Source organism: Pygoscelis adeliae, unplaced genomic scaffold (genome assembly GCF_000699105.1).
Source record: "Pygoscelis adeliae isolate BGI_AS28 unplaced genomic scaffold, ASM69910v1 Scaffold206, whole genome shotgun sequence".
NCBI lineage: Eukaryota > Metazoa > Chordata > Aves > Sphenisciformes > Spheniscidae > Pygoscelis > Pygoscelis adeliae.
In genome coordinates this window covers 1,618,575-1,641,119 of record NW_008825052.1, presented here as the reverse complement: position 1 = coordinate 1,641,119, position 22,545 = coordinate 1,618,575, and the positions used below count along the sequence as shown (strand labels likewise).

Sequence of the window (22,545 nt, the reverse complement as noted above, 5' to 3'; positions counted from 1 at the left end):
GTTCCCTTCAGCAGCTGATGCACAAGGTAATTCATCAGGCTGTTTTCATTCATTGATGGAAATTGATAAGCCTGTAGATGCACAGTGTTTACCTGCTCCACGAGAAGACCCTCATTCATCTCTCGCATCTACTCCTGTGGCATCTGGAAGGGAAGTACCAAAAATGAGCTCTCAAAGACCCAGGCCTCAAAGTGCTATATTTAGAATGAAGGATTCTGCTCTCATTCAAAACATATTTGATCCATCTAATCACTCAACTCGGGTAACACAGAATGCACGCATCTCTAAAGATAAGACTTCTGCAAAAGCAGAGGAGGTAAAAAATTTGCAAAACAGATATTTACCACCAGCTGGGAAATTGAATGAAGCTCGTGACTCTTTGGACACAGTGAAGATGGATCAGTTACATGCCGCTAACTATTTGCATTGTAAAGACAATAATCAACAGCAGATTTTCTGTTTACCGGAGGCATCGAAGCATTCTGATCCTTGTTCTTCTATTCTTAAGTCATCTGAGGAAAGCCCTGGGCCACTTCAGTTGCCTAAGAACTGTTTTGTGACGTCTTTGAAGAGTCCAGTGAAACAGTTAAATTGGGATCAAAACCAGAGAGGATTTATTTTGGATATGTCACATTTTAAACCTGAAACAGTAAAACAAAGGTCTCTCTCAGAAGCAACCATGCAACCAAAACCCATCTCCCAGTATAAAAACAGGACTATAGTGGCCCCATCAGCGTTCAGTGAAGGACAGTCTGGCCTAGCTGTTTTGAAAGAGTTGCTCCAGAAGAGACAGCAGAAAGCTCAGAATGCAAATGTTACACAGGAACCATTACCGGCTAAAACACAGCTGAGCAGGAATATACCATGCCCTCTTGAACAGAATAAAGCAATCAAAAGGTCACGGTCAGTCACGTCGCCAAGAAAATCTCGTGCTCCTAGGAATACAAAACCTAAAGAAAAAACACCAAAACTTTCAAAAATGGAGTCTTTAAGCCAGCAGATCAGTAGTCGCATTGATCACTCTGTGTCTGATGACAGCCCCATTTTTTTTTCAGACCCTGGTTTTGAAAGCTGCTACTCACTTGAAGACAGCTTGTCTCCAGACCACAATTACAACTTTGATATTAATACTATAGGGCAAACTGGATTTTGCAGTTTTTATTCTGCAAGCCAGTTTGTCCCAGCAGATCAAAATTTGCCCCAGAAATTCTTGAGTGATGCAGTTCAAGATCTTGGTTCTGGACAAACAACAGAAAATGACTTTCTGTGTCATAATGACCAAAAATCTGAAGAAGAAAAGCAGCATTCTTCAAGCACAAGTAAATGGATAAGGCCTGGTTCCCTGAGTCCTGAGCTTTTTGAGAAAACCTCACTGGATAATAGTGAGAACCACTGCCATAGCCAATGGAGGAAAAATGTTCATCCTTCAACTTCTAGGTCTAGTTCTATCGATACCTCTTGTATGCAAGAGACTGAGGTCTGTTTAAATGAAAAATTCAAATTGAATAGAAATACAGTAAATAAAGAGAGATTTCTTAACCTTCCTCAGCCAACCAGCTCAGACTGGATTCAAAGCCACATTAGAAAAGAAACCACTTTTGAACCCTGTCAACCACTTGATTCAGTTAATACCTCTTTTACATCTATATTGTCGTCTCCTGATGGTGAACTTATAGATGCAGCTTCTGAGGATTTAGAATTGTATGTTTCGAGAAATAATGAAGCATTAACTCCAACTCCAGATAGTTCACCAAGATCAACCAGTTCTCCCTCGCAATCAAAGAATGGAAGTTTTACACCTCGTACTGCTCACATTCTGAAACCTCTCATGTCCCCACCCAGTCGTGAAGAAATCATGGCAACTTTGCTAGATCATGATCTCGCAGAAACAATTTATCAGGAGCCGTTTTGCAGCAATCCTTCAGATGCTCCAGAAAAGCCAAGGTACTGTGTTAAATGCATTTCTGTCTACATATGCTTGTGATTATATTAATTTATTCCTGTAAACAATTTTATGCTGTTATGTGGCACAAATGCATGAAAGATCCCATCTGATATACATACATTTGAAGTTGAAAACTACTGTACTTCCTGAGCAAATACCCATTGTCATTCATGACACTTTGGTTTTTTATTGCTTGATATTATTGTAGTAAGTGGGAATGTGCCTGCTTTGTTTGTAAAAGAAAGATACTGCCCACAGGAATTGCATAGTGAGAAAACTAGTTAGCAGGACTCTGCTTATGTATCATCTTGAAGACTGCCTGCAATGTGGCTTAGAGCAAAACAATAATTCAAACTCTTTTCTTCACAGGGAGATCGGAGGACGGCTTCTCACAGTGGAAACTAGACTTCCAAATGACCTGCTTGAGTTTGAGGGGGACTTCTCATTAGAAGGTCTACGACTCTGGAAGACTGCATTTTCAGCAATGACAGAAAGTCCTAGACCAGGGTCTCCTCCCCGTTATGGTCACTCTACTGTTAATAAAAGAGAAAGTAATAGCCATAAAACTAGTGAAGACAAAAAAATAGTCATAATGCCATGCAAGTGTGCTCCAAGCCAACAGCAAGTTCAGATATGGCTTCATGCCAAAGAAGAGTATGAACATTTCAAGAAATTGCCTAAGAATCATCCTGCTGAGCTGGAAAAGGCAGCTGAGAATTTCAGCTCTGCAGTATTGTCTGAAGAGAAATCTATAGAAGTAGTAAAAGCAGCTAAAGATTTAAATTTATCTAGCCTGGAAGATGAAAGACCTATTGTGCCTACAAAGAATTGTCCTGCTTCTGTGGCAGAAACTACAAAAACACAAACCAAGGAAACCTGTGATAAGTCTATAAGCACTATAGGAACTTCCATAAATACTAAAAATGACATAGACTCTAATAAAACTCCATCTGAAAGCAAGACACTTATTACTTCAACACTAGAACATGATAAGGAGGAGGAGGAGGAAGATTATTATGTCAATTACAGTTCACCAGATTCTCCAGTACTTCCTCCTTGGCAGCAAGTAGCATCTCCAGATCCCAAGCAGTCCAATTTAGAAGACACAGAGTGGAAAAATCAGGATATTATTTTGTCTTCTGTGGATAGAAATGATGTACTACCTGTTGGAAGTGCACAGAACTCTCCATCCACCCAAGAGGACGTTAGGACATCCTTTGACACGTCTCCATTTCCAGTTAATGAAGATCCTGGAAATTCTGAATCCGTTTGCCTACATAGTACACCCATTGTGCAGAGAAAATATCAAGATGGAGTACCTGAAGTTCTTGGGTTTACTCCTTTATCCACAGGTAAATCCATTAAGTGATTCTAATGATACACAAAAAAAATTTCTGAATGTGGTAAGATACGATGTTTCTTTTGACATAATGAGAAAATAATTACATCTCCACAAAAAATATATTTAAAACTATTTTTGGAAAGGAAAAGGCCTGCGCATTATTGCTAAAGTAACTATTGAATTATGAAAAACGTCTAGAAGCAGAACACCCTTTTGCTTCCTGATAGTCTCTAGTATCTGAACATCTGAAGTGCTGGTTAAAAACTTAATTTAAAAGTATAGCTTATTTTGGGGATTTTAAAATCATGTTGGTTATATTGCTTGTATTTTTCCAAACATAATCTCAGTGTAGAGTGTGAATAACATTGCAGTGTTCAAGATGATAATCATGTGAGGTTTGGTGACTTACTGGCCTTGTACTATACATTCCTAAATGTCCATAAATACCAAATTTTAATAGTTGTGCTTTGGATTGGACAGAGAATAAAGTTGTATTTGTTTAATATTTGTTTATAACGTTAACCAAATGCCTCTGGTTGTTTCCAGCAAGTTGTTTAATGTCTAGACAATATTATTGAGGCTAAGCAGTTTCGCACTCATATATGTTTACAGAACCAAAAGCCCAGAAACTGAGCCACAAGAGGGGAAATAATACTGATGGTCTTCGAAGAGTACTTTTAACCACACAAATGAAGGTAAATTAAGATTTTTATGTACAGATGTATTTTTATTATGCCACACATATTTCCATTCTCTTTCTTCTGTGTTGTTTTTTTCTTTTGCTGTTAAGATCTTCAAAATACATTTAAAATGGTAGGGTGCAATTGCTGTAGAATCAGTGTACACTCAAAGTTAGGAGGAAGAAATCACTTTAATTTGCGGGGGGGGAGTTAGATATTGAGAGTGTGTTCTGTGTTTTAGGGTAGTGAGACGCTAATGAAACACTAGAGAGACACCATGTAAAGATGTTGTTTTGCTCTTTTAGTTACAACACCCTTTTTTTAAGTTCTATTGTGATTTCCCTTTTTTATATATGTGTGTGTGTGTGTGTATACACAGACATGTATATTTATGTATCTGTGTGTGTATTAGTTTTCAGACGATGTCCTAAGCAGTTTCTGAATACAACATAGGCAGTGAATGACACTGGTATGCTGACAGAGTAGAAAGGGAATGGATCGCATAAAATGATCAGACTCGCATGTTTTCCCTAAACAGTGTTTCTGCTCCCCATGCTAGAAAAAGAATGGTGGGCTAGGTGCATTAAAGAAATGACTCAATAGTCTTTTCTTTTGTTCTTGACATACTGGTATTCACCCAGTTCAAGTGGGTACTTAAGTGTACCCTTAATTCAGCGCCTTAAAAAGTGGTGACTGAAACAGGGGTTTTTGATGAATTGTTGCTCAAGAGAGAACAGAGATTTGCTGGTTCCCCTGTCCTCAGGCTTCTAAGAAAGCCAGTATGTGTGGGGTTTTGGTTTTTTGCGTTTGGTGTGTCCTTCCCTGTCCCCCCCCGCCAAGTATTTCAAACTGCCTCTTGCTTTACTATGAGGTTTCGTTAAAATTATTCCTAAAAGGCAGAAAGATACAACTGTTGTTTCCCTGTTGAAAAATGACATGAGGAGATAGTGAAAGCCTTTTTTTTTTTTTTAGTAATTGTAGCGTAGCTTTTGCACTTTCATTGATAAATTTGTATTTAATATTGCATATTAATTTAGCAACCTGTAGTGTTTTCAATATTATACTGAGGTTTTTTTTCCTTTCTTTTTTTTCCCCCCCCAATAAGAATCAATTTGTTGCCCTCGGCGCTCCAAAGAAAGAGACTTCTCAGATTGAAGGACCATCTTTAAATAACACTTACGGTTTTAAAGTCAGTGTGGAAAACTTGCAGGAAGCAAAATCTTTACATGAGGTAACTTACTGTTACATGTTATTTTATAAAATGATAGTTTATCAGACCAGTTTTCTAATGGCAGAATTTAAAAATCTTTTCCTCCTTGGTCCCTGCCTGACTTAAAATTAATCAGTGTGTGATGGCTGCAGCTTTAAGTAGTTGCTCTTCTAGTTTCAGCTTGATCTCCAAGTGCCTTTATTTAATCGTATTGAACTAAATTTCACAGTATTTTTGTTGAGAAAGTGGTAAACCTTCCTTTAAAAAAGAAATACAAGGGAAAGATCAGAAGGAAGAAATAGTAAGTTTTGTGTAAAAATATTACTGGAAAAACTATTTGACCGTAACTTTCATGGATTGTTTCTTAAGGAAATGATCCAAGGCATCTGGCATCATGCAGTCAGGCCCTCACGGTATCTCTACATGTTACCTTCTGAACCTGTTGGCCAGTTTCTACTACATTTAACAAAATGGTACATGTCTCAAAGAGTGCGTCTACACATTTCATGTAGAGCAGTGGTTGGTCTGGGAAGAGAGACCAAAATCGGTGCTGGAGAAAGGGATGCAATGTGAATATAGTACTGCTGTGTTTGGCTGCTAACTGGCCAGCCAGCATGTTTTGCTCCCAGACAGTCACTACATCCGTGGCTTGGAATTAGCTGTTGACCAATTTACAGATGAGATGGGGAGACAGAAGTTTTATGCACTGAGTAGATGACATAGGAGAAGCCACGAGAAACTAATGATTTTGCAGGAAACGGAGATAGAGCTTGATAGTAAAATTTCATTTCAGTGGTGGCTCTAGTGATTTAGGCTGCAAATCTAGAGGAAATCAGGCTGCCCCCAGGGCAGCGTACATACTCAGAAATATTTGTAACTTTTCCCTTCTAATTCCTCCAACTTGCCCATCAGTCCACATTACCAACTATATTATGCAAGACAACAGAGCAACAACATAGCATTGAAACAGTACTAAATGCTATAGTATTTCTTGTAGAGTCAAAACTGTACAATATATAGGGATTAGCATTTTCTTCATGCAAACCATTCTGCAAAAAGCTGTAGCAACATGATGTGGAAGTTCGTTAATGCAAGTGAAGGGAAAGTCAGGTATTCTCCATATCTTCCTGTAAGTGACTTAGTCTTCATGCTTGTTTGCACGTCTTGGGTGAGGGAGGGAAAGAAAAATAAAGACCAACAGTGATTCTTTGTTCTTGATCAGTCCAGAAACTTAATCCAGCTCAATATGCAAAGCTGTTTGAAAACGTTACAGGAATTTACAATTGTTGAAGTTGAACATTTCTATTTGTTTATATCTTCTGCTTTTGGTAAAATAAGATTGTACTCAGAAACAAATACTGAATTTTAATAGAGTATAAAAATGTACTAAATGATTAATCCTTTTTGTAAGGTAATGCTTTTTGCAAAAAAGTGAGATCCAGAGATGCATGTTTAATCACTTCTATTAATTTTCAGGTGTGACCTCTTAGTTACAATATAATATGACCATATAAATGTCTGCAATGAGTTCATTTGCACTAACAATCTCCTTTTAAATTTTTTGAAGAAAGCTCCAAAATGTACTAACTTATTGTATTTATTTGTTGGTAGGTCCAACACCTTACCCTCATCAGTATGGAGTTACATGCTCGAACCAGACGAGATTTGGAACCAGACCCAGAGTTTGATCCGATCTGTGCTTTATTCTATTGCATCTCATCAGACACAGCACTGCCAAATACTGATAAAAAAGAAATCACTGGTGCTATAGTGATTGATAGAGACAGAACGCTCTCAAGCCAAGGTTCCTATTTCTTTTTTCTTAACATATTTTACAAAAATGCTTATTTCATAGTAATCAAACAGTAGCAAGCAAAATATAATCGAGTATCTATATTACTATTTAGCTCATTTAATTTTGTCTTGTTGACTGTTGGATGAATGGCCATGTTAAACATAGGGAGAGTTTTCCTGCTTATATCTTCCAAAGAACTATTGCATGGGCTGTAAACCACAAATAACATACGCATGTGCAAAATATCTGTTTGCATACTTGTGGACAAGCTCCTGCAGTGTTCTAAAAGTATAAAGAGGAAAACCTGCCTTTAGTTTCCTACTCAATTTGCTGGATAGCTACAAATAGAAAATGTTAAAAGCAAGACAGTATGTTTTATATTTTACTTAAGGGTTTTTTTTGTGGTTTTATCTGATCCTTTTAGGATCTAAACAGGGGCCCTTATTCTATTGTACCTTTTTGGCTTTGTTTAGACCAGTGATACTCAACCTGTGGCTCTAGAGCCGGATGTGGCTCTTCATGGCCCTACAGGCGGCTCTCGCAATGTAGGCGTCTGATCGGCGCTCCACTCTATCAGGCAGCGCGGGGAGCACTGAGCAAATGGACCAGCAGTGTGGGAGTCGCTGAAGTTCCCCCTCCCATAGGGGGAAAGAAAAGGAGCTGCTGGGATCCCCCCACAGGTAAGAGTAGAGATCACCTCCCACCCAGCAGCCGTGGGGCAGAATGGGGAAAAACTCGCCCTTTTGCCCCTTCCACCCCTCCACCCCACTCCTTCCTAGCAGCCAGAAGGGGTTGAAGACAGAATGCTGCTGGGAGAGAGGATGCTGATGCGTCATGTCGTGATGTATCAATATGTGATGATGTTGAGGCAGCATCATCACACGTTGAAGTGTCATGATGGAAAAAAAAAAATCACACTGTTGATACTTGATTTTTATGATGCTCTACAACTCCATTTAATAAAGAAGTGGCTCTCCAGCTGTTAAAGGTTGAGTACCACTGGTTTAGGCTAGTAAAAAAAAACAAAAACCAAAAAAAAGTCCTCTTTCTTTCAGGGTTTCTTTGGCATTGTGAATGTGCATTAAACCACAAAATACTGTCTAAAATTTAAGTGTGGACGAAAACCTACCAAAAATAAATTTAGTATTAAGGCAACAGCTCCTTCTTTTACCAGTTTATTTTTCAAAGTATTGTACATATTATATCATGTTAAGCTAGTTCTTATTATTCTCAGTTAAGTTTATTCTGGTATTATATGCTTGTTACTATCTTTAAAAAAATCATCTCCATTACCTTATTAAGTGAGATTTTCCACAGTATAGCCACTATGGCTCCCTAAGCATGTGCCACTGATAAATTATCAAGAAAAAGCTCTCTGTAAAGAGGTCCAGTAATATTTCGAAAAATGAAAGGTTCTGATCTGTTTTTGTTAGTGAAATAAAATGATATGTTTAAATGTTATTGTGATATTCCTTGCTTTAATTGCTGTCAATATTTTCTTGGTTAGAACTTTTTTAGTTCCCTGTGGAGTGACTTGACATTGATACACACTTCCCCCCCCCCCCTTTTTGTATTATTATTGCTTTGTAAGTTACAGTACTCATTTTAACATTTATTTCTGAAAGCACACTTTTTAAAATTTTTTTAAGACTGTGTCAAAGTACAATGCCTTTTAAAAACTCCAGATTGTTGCCTTAATCAGAGATATTGCTATCTGTTGTATAGAGAAAATAAAAAGACAGAGTATGTGTTGCGTATTATTCGTTTATAGACATTTTTATATACGGAAGGCAAATGCTGAGTTCCTGCATGCATACAAATTTGGCTGTTGTTATAGCTTATTATAGCTATTATTAGCACACATTATCAATGTCGATACTCTTAACGTGCAATAAGTGAGCAGTTGCTCGTGTTTTTCCTTAGTAACTTAGCAGTGTTTTTTAAGAAGTGTACTGAAAAAAGAACTATACTATGTTATGTAGCATTTTCATTGCATTTTGCAAAGCACTACTCTAAGGTAGCAGTTGAAATACATATTTTGTGTGAAAACACTGTGTGAGCTGTCATATGGTCCTTTAATATTTCTTATTCAAAAATAATTTTCTAATAGCTGGACTCTTGTACATGTAAAATGGTGAAATTTCTCTTGAATCAAATCTATTTATATCTGAGAATTTGTGCAAGATTTTTACACTTTTCCACCCAAGAGGAACAAAATAAGTCCATGGAATTAATTGTGATAATAATTAGTGTTAAAGATAAAAATAGGTTGTATTCCATACTTCTTTTCAGTTGTATGTTTTATTCTAAAGCAGTAGTATTGACTGAAGTAATGGAATTCCTTCGAAATTGTAATGTGTTTTTCTTTTACTTTATTTTCTAGGGAGCAGAGACCAAGCCCCCTTGCTCACAAGATCTGGAGTTACAGGACTAGAAGTCAGTTACGCTACTGATGAAAGAACTCTTTTCCAGGAAGTAGTGAATATTGTAAAAAGGTAGCATATCTGTACGTTCTGCTTTTATTTTTCAGGCTTGGTACAGCAGATTTAGTTCCTTCAACCCTTGCCAGTCTCTCAAATACTGATTTTTTGTTGTTGTTGTTTCCCTCGAAGGCTTATTTCTAGAGTGGACAAGCATGGTGGTCTTTCAAACAAAAATACTTTTTGCTTTTCCTTTTCTCTGACAGCAAGAACATTCAGATTCTCTTAAGGAGCTGAGTTACAGTCTTGAAACTAATCGGCCATATAAGTAACCTTCTTTAACATACAACCTTTCCTGTTAATCCCAGAATTCATTACACATCTCTCTCTGAAACTCTCAGAATAGTAGATATTAACAGTGCTGAGAGCTATAGAAAACCCCTCAGATGTGAGGAATTTTTCTAGGGACTCTGACGCAAGACAGAAAAAAACCTACATGGTGCTGAAACTGCTATGGACAGATTAAAATAACTGGTAGTTGAAAAATCAGTTTCCTTCATTAGTTTTGTCTTCTCTGAATGGAAATCCCCTGCTCCATCAGACTTGGAAAACTGCAGGTTTTCCCCATCTCCACCAAGGCTGGGAAGCCTGTTTGGTAGCCCTCTCGGCTGGTGAGTAGGTGGAACCACAGACGTCTCTCCAGGCCCTACTGACAGAGGTGCAAAGCTGTAAAATTGCAAGGAAAAATAAACAGATTAAAACTATGAGTCACCCTGCTGGAATAGAGGCACAAGAAAAAAATGTGTACTAGGCAGAGTACATTTGCAATTCTTTCTCTCTCCAACCAGAAAACCTCTGATGAGAAAGACATTGACCAACCCCATGAAGCCAGAATACAAAAAGAGTTGCTGAATGCAACCAACACAGGGTGGGTCCTGGCAGAGCAGCAGATCCCTGTTCAGAGAAGACAAAATTCAGGTAAGGAACATAATTTTATTTTTCTCTTTCTTGGAAATCTAGTGCTCCATCAAACTTAGGAAAATCACTGAGAATGAGAAGCTGCCAATAAATGAAGAATTCTCCACCAGTTGTGTGGAAGTTTAAAAAGTGACAGTACATAAAGAGTATGACAGAGAGAACTCAGCAGTTAGAATATATATATTTATCACTGAAGAACAGAAGAATTTACATCTGTACATATCGAAGGCATTACAGAATGAAAAAAGCATGCAATTTTTGTAGTACTTCAAGATGGAATGTACCAATCACCAGGTTGCTGACTGAGAAATCTCTTCTTAAGAGATCCTCTCTTTCAACACTGTGCTAGCGTGCCTTTTTGACTGAACAACTTTATCATCAAAGATTGAGTTAATTAGCTTGTATTCCTGGAAGATTAAAAAATTAGGTCTATTAATGGAGAGGCAGACTGCTGTCGTCATCTTAGTCTACTTCCCTCCTAAGGAGTCAGACTTCTGCTGAACTCTCGACAAATATGTTTTTAAAACTTGGACCACATCTACAGTTTGCAGCTCTTTTCCCCCTTTATCTTCTGTAGCCTAGGCGAAAGAGAATAAGAAATTTTGCTGGAGTAAATGTTTTCTATTTCGTAAGCACAAAACAAGTGTCTAGGCCCAGATTATCTTTAATTGAAGGAAAAAGTACGGTAAAACTACTTGATTAAAAAGTAGTGGACTGCAAAAATCTTCCTCAATGGGAAGTGAACAAGCAAGCAGCTTTAATGAAATCTTTCAGCATCAGGAATTATTTTAAAAACAATCTTCTGTTGCTGTTTTTAGTGTTATTTTTTCCAGCACAAGATAGGTACTCCAGTTGTTCTGGTAGGTGCACTTAATAGTAGGTCTGATAGGTTAGAGAAAGAAAACAATCAGGCCATGTTTAAGAAGCATTACCACTTGGGATTCATGGAGCAAAACTCAAAATCACCTTAATTTATCGGCAGAGGACCATATCAGTATCTTATATACTGATGTATGCATCAGGCTAGAGGATAATAGGTTCTTGTGACCAAGTAGCATGCCCAGCATGACTGCAGCTTGCTTTCGGTTCATCTTCTTGGCCTCTTTGGGTGTTGGAGGGAAGTGTGGAAGAGTGAAATTCCAGATTCCTGGCACAGGGGAATGACAGAATATCTATTCAATCTTGATTGTCAGTACCAGGAACAGACTTCATCAACTTGTTGGTGCACTGAACAGAGGGTACCTCAGCTGTGGGAGGAATTGTCTTATGCAGTCCAATTGAAGAATTCTTGTTCCCATTTCTAGTCATTCTCTTCGCAGTTGGCCTAATTCTTGCTCTTATTTCATATATGTGAAATTGTGGAACGTACTCATTTGTTTCAAGTTCCAGCCTTCTACTTCTCTGTTTAGGCCTTTTGTTTTTATTCTATTCTGGTTATTGAAAATAAGAAATGGTTGATTCTGTCACTTCTTGTCAATAGATGTAAACTCTGGAAGAGCACTGTTCCCAGCACACAGATGAGGGAAAAGTGATTCCTGGGAAATATATCACTTCCTGCAATACTCTTAGCTCATCAGTCTCTTTTTCCATCAGAAATCTGCAAGCATTTTGTCTTCGAACAAATGACCCAGAGTATCTACGCAAATAGTCTTTATAATGTGCTGGTTGATATTGAGGAGCCCAGATGCTGAAGCAGAGGGTGATAAATTAGTGAGGTTTTAATGCTCTCTGGTGTTTTATTCTTGGGCTGCACTAGCTTTTTGTCACTGAAGAGTGTTTCCCAGATCTAACTTTTTATAGCAGAGCTAAAGTTACTCTGTTACATGTTCACTGAAGATGAGCGTTGCTCCAGAAAGTTCACTGGAATTGATGAGCTGAAGTTGGATTCAGTTATACCTTCACTGTGAAGTTGTTCAGCGCGTGCTAGATCTGAATGACCACAGTAAGGTTAACATGTGTTTCCACCTAGACGTCCGTAAAGTAAATGGCAAGTTAAATGTTCTTCTGTGAAATCAGTAGATGTTGTCTCTGATTAACTCAGGGCAGTTGGCAAATGAAAATAAGTTGCCTTGAGGTCTGTAGACCAGAAGACCTGGTGGTTTCTCTGGAATTGTGATCTGTGATTTCATCTATGCTGAAATCTAGCAGATTTGTCCAAATACTGAGGGGAATAAGCACCTTTATTTCTAGGAGATTATTACTGAGAGTGATTCAGCTGTGAAATGGGGGTACTTACAAGTGTGAGTACCAAAATCTATGTAGAGACAGCTAAAAGAAAGCACATCATTGTAAAGGGAATTTGAGAATTCTCTTTAATTCTAAAAGGTATGGAAATACTGAGCTGCTTGAGGGTTGAGAGGTAGGAAACAATTTGAAAGGAAGAGCCATGGAGGTGAGTTTGGAGGAGGCAGGGAAGAATGAAAACATGGATTTGCAACAAAGAAAAGCATAATTAAAGTGGTTCTTGGTACCCTGACAACCGTCTTGGAGTTCGAGAGGAAGCTTCACCTACATAGGTCAAATTTTCCCTTCTTTGGTAAGCTGTCCTCTGGCTGTAAACAGAAAAATAGGACTTCAGCTCAAAACTGGCATAAAGCAGTTGAGAAACAGGCTCCTTCCCATCCTGTGCAGCCAGTGTGGATGATCTACAAGCACAGAGCGCCAAGTTGTAGGCTCTTTGGAGTTGTCGTAGGGGAATTTTTTTTTTTTTTTTTAATGGAGCCTGCACCTATATTGCTGTCCTAAAGGATTCTGTCATGCTGCCTGAACAGCCTTCTTGAATAGACCCTCTCTTTATCTTAAGGTGTCAGCTGCAATGAGTTGGGAGAAAAATTGGAAGAATCTGCCTGCTTGAAAAAGTAGAACAGAACCACCTTTCTGAACCTAAAGGCAGAAAAAAGAGCAAACACATTCACAGCTCCATAAACCAGTCAGTACAAAACACAGGAAAGCTGGCTGTTTGAAGAGGAGGAGGAGGAAGGGAATGCTACAGGACTATTTGTCTTGGAGATTTAAAAAATGCGGGAAAACTAGAGCTGTCCAAGCCTGATGGAGCAGTGGATTCCCATGAAAGAGAAATTAAATGTCTGGGCCTCTCCTACACTTTTAAGGCAAATTGTGCCACTCTTGTGTAAGTGCAGATACTACCAGATAGCAGAAAAGGGCTGGTCCTGCAGGCATGAGCGGAGAAAAATTTGGGGAATTCATGTGGGAATGTACAGTCCCCATCTCTGTGACACGCAGAGGATGTGGAAACAGGACGGGCTTGGAAAAAAAGTAGTAGATTCACTGCTACTTGAGACTCACCAGCCACCCACGGCTCTTTGTTCCCATGGAAGTAGTTTCTGATAAAAGTACAAAAACAGAGTATAAAGTTGTAAAATTTTTCTTAAAGATTTTGGGGATAAAACATTTGTAAATTAATTAGTTGTTAATACTTAACATTTAAATATTTTGTATAACGTTTTTCTTGTAAAGTATGATGCTAATCAATTTTTTGTATTGGATACAATGCATTATATTTGTTCTTCTGTAAATGCTCTAGTAACGTTTTCTTTTTAGAACACAGATGTGTTAATCTAACCTTCTTTTCCCAGGACAGTATCATCTTGGGTGGCGTTTTCCTGTAGAAATCTTTAGTTAATGTCCTGTATCAACTTTATGGATTTCTATTGTTCAAAGCAAACTGGAAAAATGTTTTCAGAGATTTCAGTTATGTACTTGAGTCACAAAGTATTCTGCTGCCATGCAATTGCTGCTTTTGTCTGTATCATAGGTCTGGCCTAACCCCCTTTTTCTGCTAATTTTAGCTGGAAGAAAAATAGCAGTCAGGAAAACCAGACACAGAAGGGAAGGCATAACTGGGAGCTTTAGCGTTCATTCAAGAAGTTATCAAATGAGAAAGAGGAAGAGATGGCATAACAGCACATACAACTTAGCTAGAAAGGAAAATAATCACATTTCTTCTCTCTGCAGCATGTATGAGTTGAATGCTAATGCTGTCGTCTTTAAATCCTGCCAGTATAAATGCTGCTTTTCATCTTTGCAGAGAGACTGGCAACAGCATGCAAAGCAGTATCAGTGCCCATCCTTTTGACAAAAGAGCACTACACTGGCAGGCACACCTCTTATTCGTGTCGTGTTAGTCCTAGCCAGCAGCTTTCAAATATCAGTATTACAACTTACTAGTTTCTTGCAGGTGTAAAAGCTGGTCTCATTACAATTTCTTTTAATAAAACAGCTTAAACTGATGATGAAGACCAATTGGATACTATACTGTAAAAATTGTGAGAAGGGAGGTTGAAAAATATAAAACTTGTCCTCTCCAAAGCCTGTTGTCTTTGTGGTACCACATGAAAAGAGGGAGAGAGAAAGCGAGAGAGAGACAGACTTCAGTTGAGCTCACATCAGCTAAACCTTGGGTTGACCTGTTCATTTTCCCATTTGGAATAACGTCATCTTTTAGCTCCAGGCATCTCTTCTCCTGTGGTATTCTTTTTGCTATTAGAGAAGGTCTCCACAAATGACACACTGGTCCATTGGTACAGCTGGTACATGGGATTGGGCTGCAGGAGAGGGCACTTCTGCTGCGTAAATTGAGACAGAGTTGATCAGCAAGGAAGTAAGACGCAAGAAACAGCAGCGCCTCATGTTGGGTGCCAGAAATCTGATAGGTCTGTTAAACCTGTTGCATAAGGTAGACCTTATGCATACTGTAGTGCAGGAATTTGGGGTCCCAAGTGTTGTTCAGTAGAAAGAGAGTTCTACTTGAATTTAATCTTACTTTGATTTTTCCTTCAAAGATAATTCAGAGATACACTTAACCAAAAATTGTTTTGATTGTGAAGTCAAGGAAATACCTAAGCATCCATAAATTTGGTAATACTAATTATAGTCCTTTGTGCATATACACTGTGAATGCATACAGATATACATACAAAATACATATATATGTAACTTACTGCAGTATCTGAGCAACTCAGTTGCTGGTAGTGTGTTTATCGTTTTTCATGCTTTCAGAAGGATACCACTTGGATCCAAGTTTTAAATATGGGAAACTGAGACTACGGGATTATGTTTATAGGGAATTTACAGTAGGGTTTGAATTCACTGTTTACTAGCCACTCTACCTTGATTTTCCATATAGATAGCTTTGTATGAGAGTCATCTGACTGAAACTTAGACATCTATATTTCATTGTCAGTGTCTAAGTAGCTACCCTCATCACCACATATGTTAAATGGAAAGAACGGGATCTCATTCTTCAAGAGGTGGCTAAAATATAAGGAATAGTTCACCCAAAGAGGCCTTTTTTCTTCAATGACAATAAAGAGACCAGCTTAAAAAACCCAAGATGCCAAAATTAGGTGAAATGAGACCCTCCCCTTAATGCATGTGCAGTGTCTAGTTGGAAAGGAAAAGCAAAGTAATGCACTGTAAAGTGATACCCTATGACTCAGTAATGTGCCATTATAGGCAATCCCTAATGGCCTGTACAAGCAAGACTGAGTTCAAAACTAGCACCCTGATTTTTTTAATCTTTTCAGTGATAAACTTTCCAATTTACATGTGAATTTACATAAAATTGTGTTAAAATATGTAATACTTAAGTTAGATACAGTTTGTTTATATAAGAAAATGCATGTATCTGAAAACGTCATAAACTAAAGTGGTTTTATGTCTTGTCCTATAAAACATCTTCCCATCTGAAGGATACTAGAGAAACAATGCATGAGATTATATGCAGATGGTTTACAGAAGTAGTTGTATTCATTAGCTTAAAAGAGAATAGTAAGATTAACTCAAGAATTCATGAAATGTTTTATTCAGTTGCAATACAAATAGGGGTATTTGCAGGAGTAATGTAAAAGCCCACTAAAATTTGGTTAAGTAGGAAGCAAGGGAGGTAATGCACTATTTGGGCAAGGAAAAACCCAAAGCAACTGTCCTTCATCACAGGTGGTAGCTGCTAGTACAGTTATGGCAACTTGCTGCTTCCAAACAGTATCCTTCCTTCTGTTCAGAACAGGCTTAAAAGAGCAAGCATATTCCTGGCATAATGAATACTGATTTATGTACCACACAAGCAGTTCTTCACAAGTTTCTTATTCACTTTTGCATCTGTCACAGAACCCATCTGCATAACGTCTTGCCCTGTGTAAAATCTACAAGTATTTCCCATTTGGAATTATGTGAAACCAGTTTTCAAATATGAACATAAATGACTACTTCCTTCATTTTAAATAATCAGTAGTGTTTTGCACTATGCTAGGACCAGGATAATTTAGCTGCAAGAATTAATGTGAAAATATGTTAATTTTTTAACATTTATTCTATGACTTTATAAACCATTACATAATTCCTTTTTATTTCAAAGCTTAGATGGAGGTATTCGTAATTTTGGAACCTCCGTTGGCAATCATTGTATGTTGTGCGGAGCAGCAAGTGGTCATAACTCTTTTCGACACTGGTGCTGCTGGAAGGAACTGCAGGCTAGCTGCATTCATTTGTCCATAAATTGTTCCAAGTAGTTTTGGGTTTGTACCACTGGTAGAATAGGCTTCCAAAATGAGTAAATTTACTACTTCCACTCCTGATGATCATTTCCTGTCTCCAAAAACAAAGAATCGTTCATTTGATATTAACAGCAGATAGCACAATAGCCCCCCAAATGCAAAGTGCTAGTTCTTTTACTTCCTCTAGAATGCTAGAAATCAGAAACTTACTTTAGAATCTTCTGCTTTAGCCAAAAATTGTATCAAAACCATTTCTTCACAGGTAGAAGTAGGTGGTAAAAGGGATTTTTGCAACTTTTGCTGGCTGGTGCAAAAGCCCAAATTGTAATAGATAGCCATGCTGAGTAAGAGGATTCAAATACTTTTCCCTTTATTTTTCACAAGAAGTTAGTGTCCATGGCAGAAGTGTGGAGAAGCTCTTTTCTGGAGCTGTTCTCAGAGTAGTTAGCTACTTCAAAGTGAGTTGTCATCTGCCTTTGGCTGGGACACACAAGCAAGGAAGATACTTTCGTGATAAAGTCTGAAGCTTCATTTGTAATGTCTGTGATACAACTTTAACTGAGGATTGTCCTATATCCAACAGTCAGGAAACGTTGGCATTTTTTGATGCATTTAAGGATGCAAAAAGTACAGAGATCCTGTTCATAAGCCAAGGCCTCTGACTACTTGTCCCATAAACTAAAGTCTACAAGCCTGCATCCTGTTGTGACATTTGGCATAGACTGTGGTACAGGACCCTCAGCCTATCATCCAGTCATACTCCTGCCAGCTGCCCTTTGGTCATTCAGTTGTGTTGAATACTGCCTGCTGGGACTCAAAACCCCTTGACTGAGCTGCATTGAAAGAAGCAGCTATTCTTCCCAGTGAAGCTTCCTTTCTTTTTTTACTATAAAAATAACAGATATCTAATGTTACTTTGGCTAGTCTCTTTCTGCCTAGCCCAAGAAAATCATTCTTAGGCTCTTCAGCAAGTGACCAGATCATGACTTCTGGTTTTAATAGTGCCTACTCAAAAGGTAGGTACCGAGCTAACTCCTACCTGTGCTTTGACTTTGAAGCCACCTTGTTTGTCCTTCTGTCTAGCCAACTCTTCTCTGAGCCTGATTGGAAGATGGGCAGTGACTGTGTCAGGAAACAATTCTGACTTTTCTTTTTGTCATACCTGAGCCAGTCAGGTTTTCCACCTGGCATGAGATACAGCATAAAATGAGTTTTTCTTGTGTATCTTATAGAAAGAAGGTTATCTTAAAGGAAGAGGTATTTAAATAGAACTGGTAGATATGGTTGCTTTTGTCCGTGTTTCAGTTTTGACAGCTCTCACTCAACTGCGAATTGTAACTTCCCCAATTAAGAGTCACCATTTAGGACCAGAAGTGTCCTTTGATTATTATAAGCTACACTGCAGTATGCGTTGCACATTGTTATTTGCAAAACATTCAAGTAGACTAGTAGCAAATTCTATTCTATTTCATAAAGGAAAATAGTACAACAAAATTTGAGGACAGGACTATATTTCATTGCACATCTGTCTTGTGCCGGCAGCTAGGTTTCAGTTTATGCTCAATACAGCCTGATTCCATTGATAAAACCTGATTAGACCTAGATTTTGTTCTTTATTTGTAAAGACTGAAATAATAGAAGTATGTTAAACAAAAATTCCCAATTAAAATACTCCTTCTAAAAAAATTTTCAGTTGAATGTTATTGAAAATCCTGAAAGATTGTCTGTTTTAAATATTGTCTCCTAGTCCAGATGCTGCTTTCATAGAAACCCATGGTGGCTGCTTCTTTTTTAAACTCAACATGATTAGAATGAAATCCTGTTTATACTCTGTTCATGGAAAATATTTTCTTAAATAATATGAAGCTCATTTTCCTTTTTCCCCCCCGTCTAGATATGACCCAGACATTTTGTTAGGCTATGAAATCCAGATGCATTCCTGGGGTTATCTCTTACAGAGGGCTGCTGCACTAAGTGTTGATTTATGCCAGATGATTTCTCGTGTGCCAGGTAAGTTATTGTATAGGGTTTCAGTTCAGTTCCAATAGAAACAAGTTGAAATCGATGAATAAATTAAAAAAATAAATGCAGAGTATTTCTTCAGATGGAGCTCTTTTTTTGTTGTTGCTGTTGTGTTGTTATAGGTATAATCACACACACACACACACACAAACTTGAAATACCAATGAGATTCTGGTTTTCAGTGTTTTCTGAATTTTTAAATTCCTTGGGTATTCCACTTCTGGGTGTGTCCTGTATTCATGAACCTAGACTCATTTTCAGTAGTCATGTGTGTTAAGTTCAGTTCTTGGAGGTGCTCCTGCTACCAAACCTTCTCTTGCTTCTCCTTGGCTTCAGTCATATGTATGTGTTATTCAGGCTACCTACCATAATCATTCACAGTTTCTCTGGCTGGGATATGAGGACATAAAGATGCTCCTGAGCAGCACTTGTTCTGGTCAGCAGCTCTGTAATAAAATCCTTACTTTCAATAGCGATTCTTGTACTGTGGGCAAATTTTACTGGCCCAAGTGCTGATCCTTTCCTCCAACATTCAGAAGAAGATCTGTTTGGGTTTTTTTTTCTTGAAAATCTGGGAAAAGTTATCCAGGAGGGCGGTAAGCCTAGTGTCTATACTTAGCCAATCAACAGAAGCTATCATTCTGAAGAATGCAGTTAGTGAACAGCTAAATAAATGTGTTGCACCTGAGAAGACTCAAGATGACTTTGTAAAATTAAAAACTGTCTCAAAAATTTGTTGTAGCTCTTTGCAGTCATCAAGATGATGTGGATGAGGGATATATGATTTTAAAAAATCAAAACAATTGAAAAAGCTGCTTTCGTCAGGGCTCTTGCCAAAGATCTGTACAGAAACTAAATAGCCATGAAATAAGAAGTGCTTTCCTGTGATTGTCCTGTTAAAAACTTGAATCCTGTTACTCTGTAATGGTTGAAAAAGCACATGGAACATTAGGAATTATGGAGCAAGGAAAATATAAAACAGTGAATGTAAATGTAAAAATCTGTAGTGTGCTTGCACCTCAAATACTGCAGTTCTAGCCTCTTCATAACTTTTCCCCCATCAAAATGGATATAGGAGAACCGGTAAAGATGAGAAGTGTAATCCAAATGTGTCCAGTAATCTAGTAAGTTAGGATTCCAGAAGAGACAAAACTGGATAAGGAAGGTAAAAGCCTATGTAATCTTGAAGGATATAAAGGGAAATATGGTTTGGTTGTTCATGGTCTTTTCCAATGCAAGAACCAGAAATCATCAAATGACGCTAGCAAATGGCAGCTACAGAATAGGAGTTGATTTTTCACCCCTGGGTTGTTGAACTGTTGAGTTCCTTGCCACAAGATAGTACAAATGCTTAAAATGTATGTTGCTTTAAGAGGTGGTAAATTCTTGGAAGAAAAATCCATTGGGAACTATTACGTATGTGAAAATAATGTCTGGCCCAGAAAGCTGCAAATGGTTAGAAGCTGGGGGAGTTCTAGAGAGATTACCAATAGCTGCTTCCCCTGTTCTTGAAGCATTTGCTTTTGGGTACTTGATAGAACATGATAGTGGGCTAGTTGCATCTTTGGCCTTACCCAGCTGTCGTGGTTTAACCTCAGTCGGTAACTGAGCACCACACAGCTGCTTGCTCACCCCCCCTCCCCCCCCGCCCCCCGCCTGGTGGGATGGGGGAGAGAATTGGAAGAGTAGAAGTGAGAAAAACTTGTGGGTTGAGATAAAAACAGTTTAATAATTGAAATAATAATAATACACAAAGCAAGTGATGCACAGTGCAATTGCTCACTACCCGCCGACTGATGCCCAGCCATAGCAACAGCATCTTTTATGTTGGCATCCTATGTGCCTGGCCAGGAGAATGTGATGTTTTAGAAGAGCTACGATTACACACTCCTTCCTTGAGGTTTGAATATTTGTGCACTCTTGATGCCTTCAAAATCTTTTGATGCTTGTGATACCTGTGACCTGTTTAGAAAAGGTCTGAGTTACAGAGACCTCCCAGGGACAAGAAAACATAAGAACAAATTTGCATCTTCACTTGAAAGTTGTTGGCAACTGGACCTTGGTGAATTTTTAAATACTTAACATATGAAAACAGGAAGACATGACAGTTTAAATATGAATTGGTCATCAAAGGTGATGAGTTTTCTTTTTCAGCACAAAGGTCTCAAATTTGTTCTTCAGGAATAACTGATTGCATGAACCTTGTTATTAAATTCCCCGATGGCTCAAATTGAGATGATACACTGGGTTGCAATAATAATACCTCTGGGTACAGTCTTCAGAGGTATTGAAGGATGTTCAGAAAAACTTTTGACCCCTTACACTTCCAGATTTGCAGTGTCTTTGGTAAGAGGAATGGTAAGTTGCAGTCAAAGGTTTCTTAAACCTCCAAAGATCGCAAAGGTTTACTGCTCTACTGTAGAAGTATGGCTGAACAATCTCTTCGATTTGGGACAGGTAACTAATGTGTCTCTGCTTTTGTTCTCAAAGGCTGAGTCACAGCTCTGGTCTTGCAGGGCAGCTATGTCTGCACTGTAGTTGATGCAGAATCAACAGTTACATCAGAAAAGCTCTTGATAGTACCCATCTTCATGACATAAGCTGTTGTTCAAGTTACTGGAATTGGGATACACATGAAGAGTTCCTCAAAAGAAGAAAGGTTACTTCTCTGGGAACTGTATGGTTCTTAATGGTGATGTGCCTATGTATTTTACAGTCGGGCTTCCTTCCCTACAACTATGAAGTCCCACACAACATGGGTTCAGTTCTAGTGAAGGAAACCAGGGTTGTAGCCCTTGACATCTTTGGACATAAAGTTGGAGTAGGCATGCAGGATGTAGGCATGATCTCCACAGCACTGGTATTCATAGTACAGATGTTCTTGTGCCTGGTGGTAGATGCACACCCAGGAGTGGAATACATAACACTTAAAATGTTTGTAAGAGCTAGTGTTATCGTAAGGTAAGTAATTATTCTTTTTTGACTGAACTGCAGGAGAAAGATAAGGAAATGTTCACACTGATGAACTCTTCCCAAAAATGTCATGCCATAAGTGTGGGCTTGCATGCATGACCATAAACGTAGAAGTGTTGTGTTCTCTGTTGCTTTGTGGCCTCCTTGTCCATGGTTTTGACCCCACCTATGTTCCTCTTGCTTTTCCAACTCCTATGCTTCATATTTCCCTCCCTTGTTCACATGCTGTATTTTCAGAACAGGAAGTGCTCCTTCAAGCAGTATGCTCCTCTTTCCTCCTGTTGAAATAAAGATGGAAGGTACTTTTCCTTCCCTTTCCTGTGATTTCAACTTAACAAAAAGAAAGCTGGACTTCTCTCTGGTTTTGCTTTATTGGCCGAGTCTGGTGCTGCCTCTGCCATTTACAAGTGAACTATTCATAAGTCATTAGGACACACCACAAGAGAAGTGAGTACTGTGCCTCTGCATAGTGGCATTTTTTGTGTGCACTGTGGCCTCCTGTTTCCTCCTTTGCATCACAGCTCAAAGTTAGGGAGTGGGTAACAGGGGATGAGAGGAGACTCCTTTTTATTTCATCTCACGCACTTGAAAGATGGAAAGAAGGTGCAGTTCTGCTTCTTAACAGCTTTGTTTCCAAAGGGACTCACGTGGTTCTGGTGATATAT

At 38.4% G+C, this 22,545-nt stretch overlaps 1 protein-coding gene across 1 annotated transcript in view; it reads left to right on the top strand.

Moving 5' to 3' along the window:
- The window catches only part of REV3L (REV3-like, polymerase (DNA directed), zeta, catalytic subunit), an 80,857-nt gene that overhangs the window by 36,673 nt on the left and 21,639 nt on the right, over positions 1 to 22,545 (top strand). Inside the window, 8 exon segments of the mRNA XM_009326437.1 lie at positions 1 to 2; positions 4 to 1,944; positions 2,315 to 3,297; positions 3,900 to 3,982; positions 5,073 to 5,198; positions 6,789 to 6,981; positions 9,356 to 9,467; positions 18,780 to 18,895. The exon segment at positions 1 to 2 is cut by the window's left edge and continues 2,243 nt beyond it. Coding sequence (XP_009324712.1) covers positions 1 to 2; positions 4 to 1,944; positions 2,315 to 3,297; positions 3,900 to 3,982; positions 5,073 to 5,198; positions 6,789 to 6,981; positions 9,356 to 9,467; positions 18,780 to 18,895 — 3,556 coding nt within the window.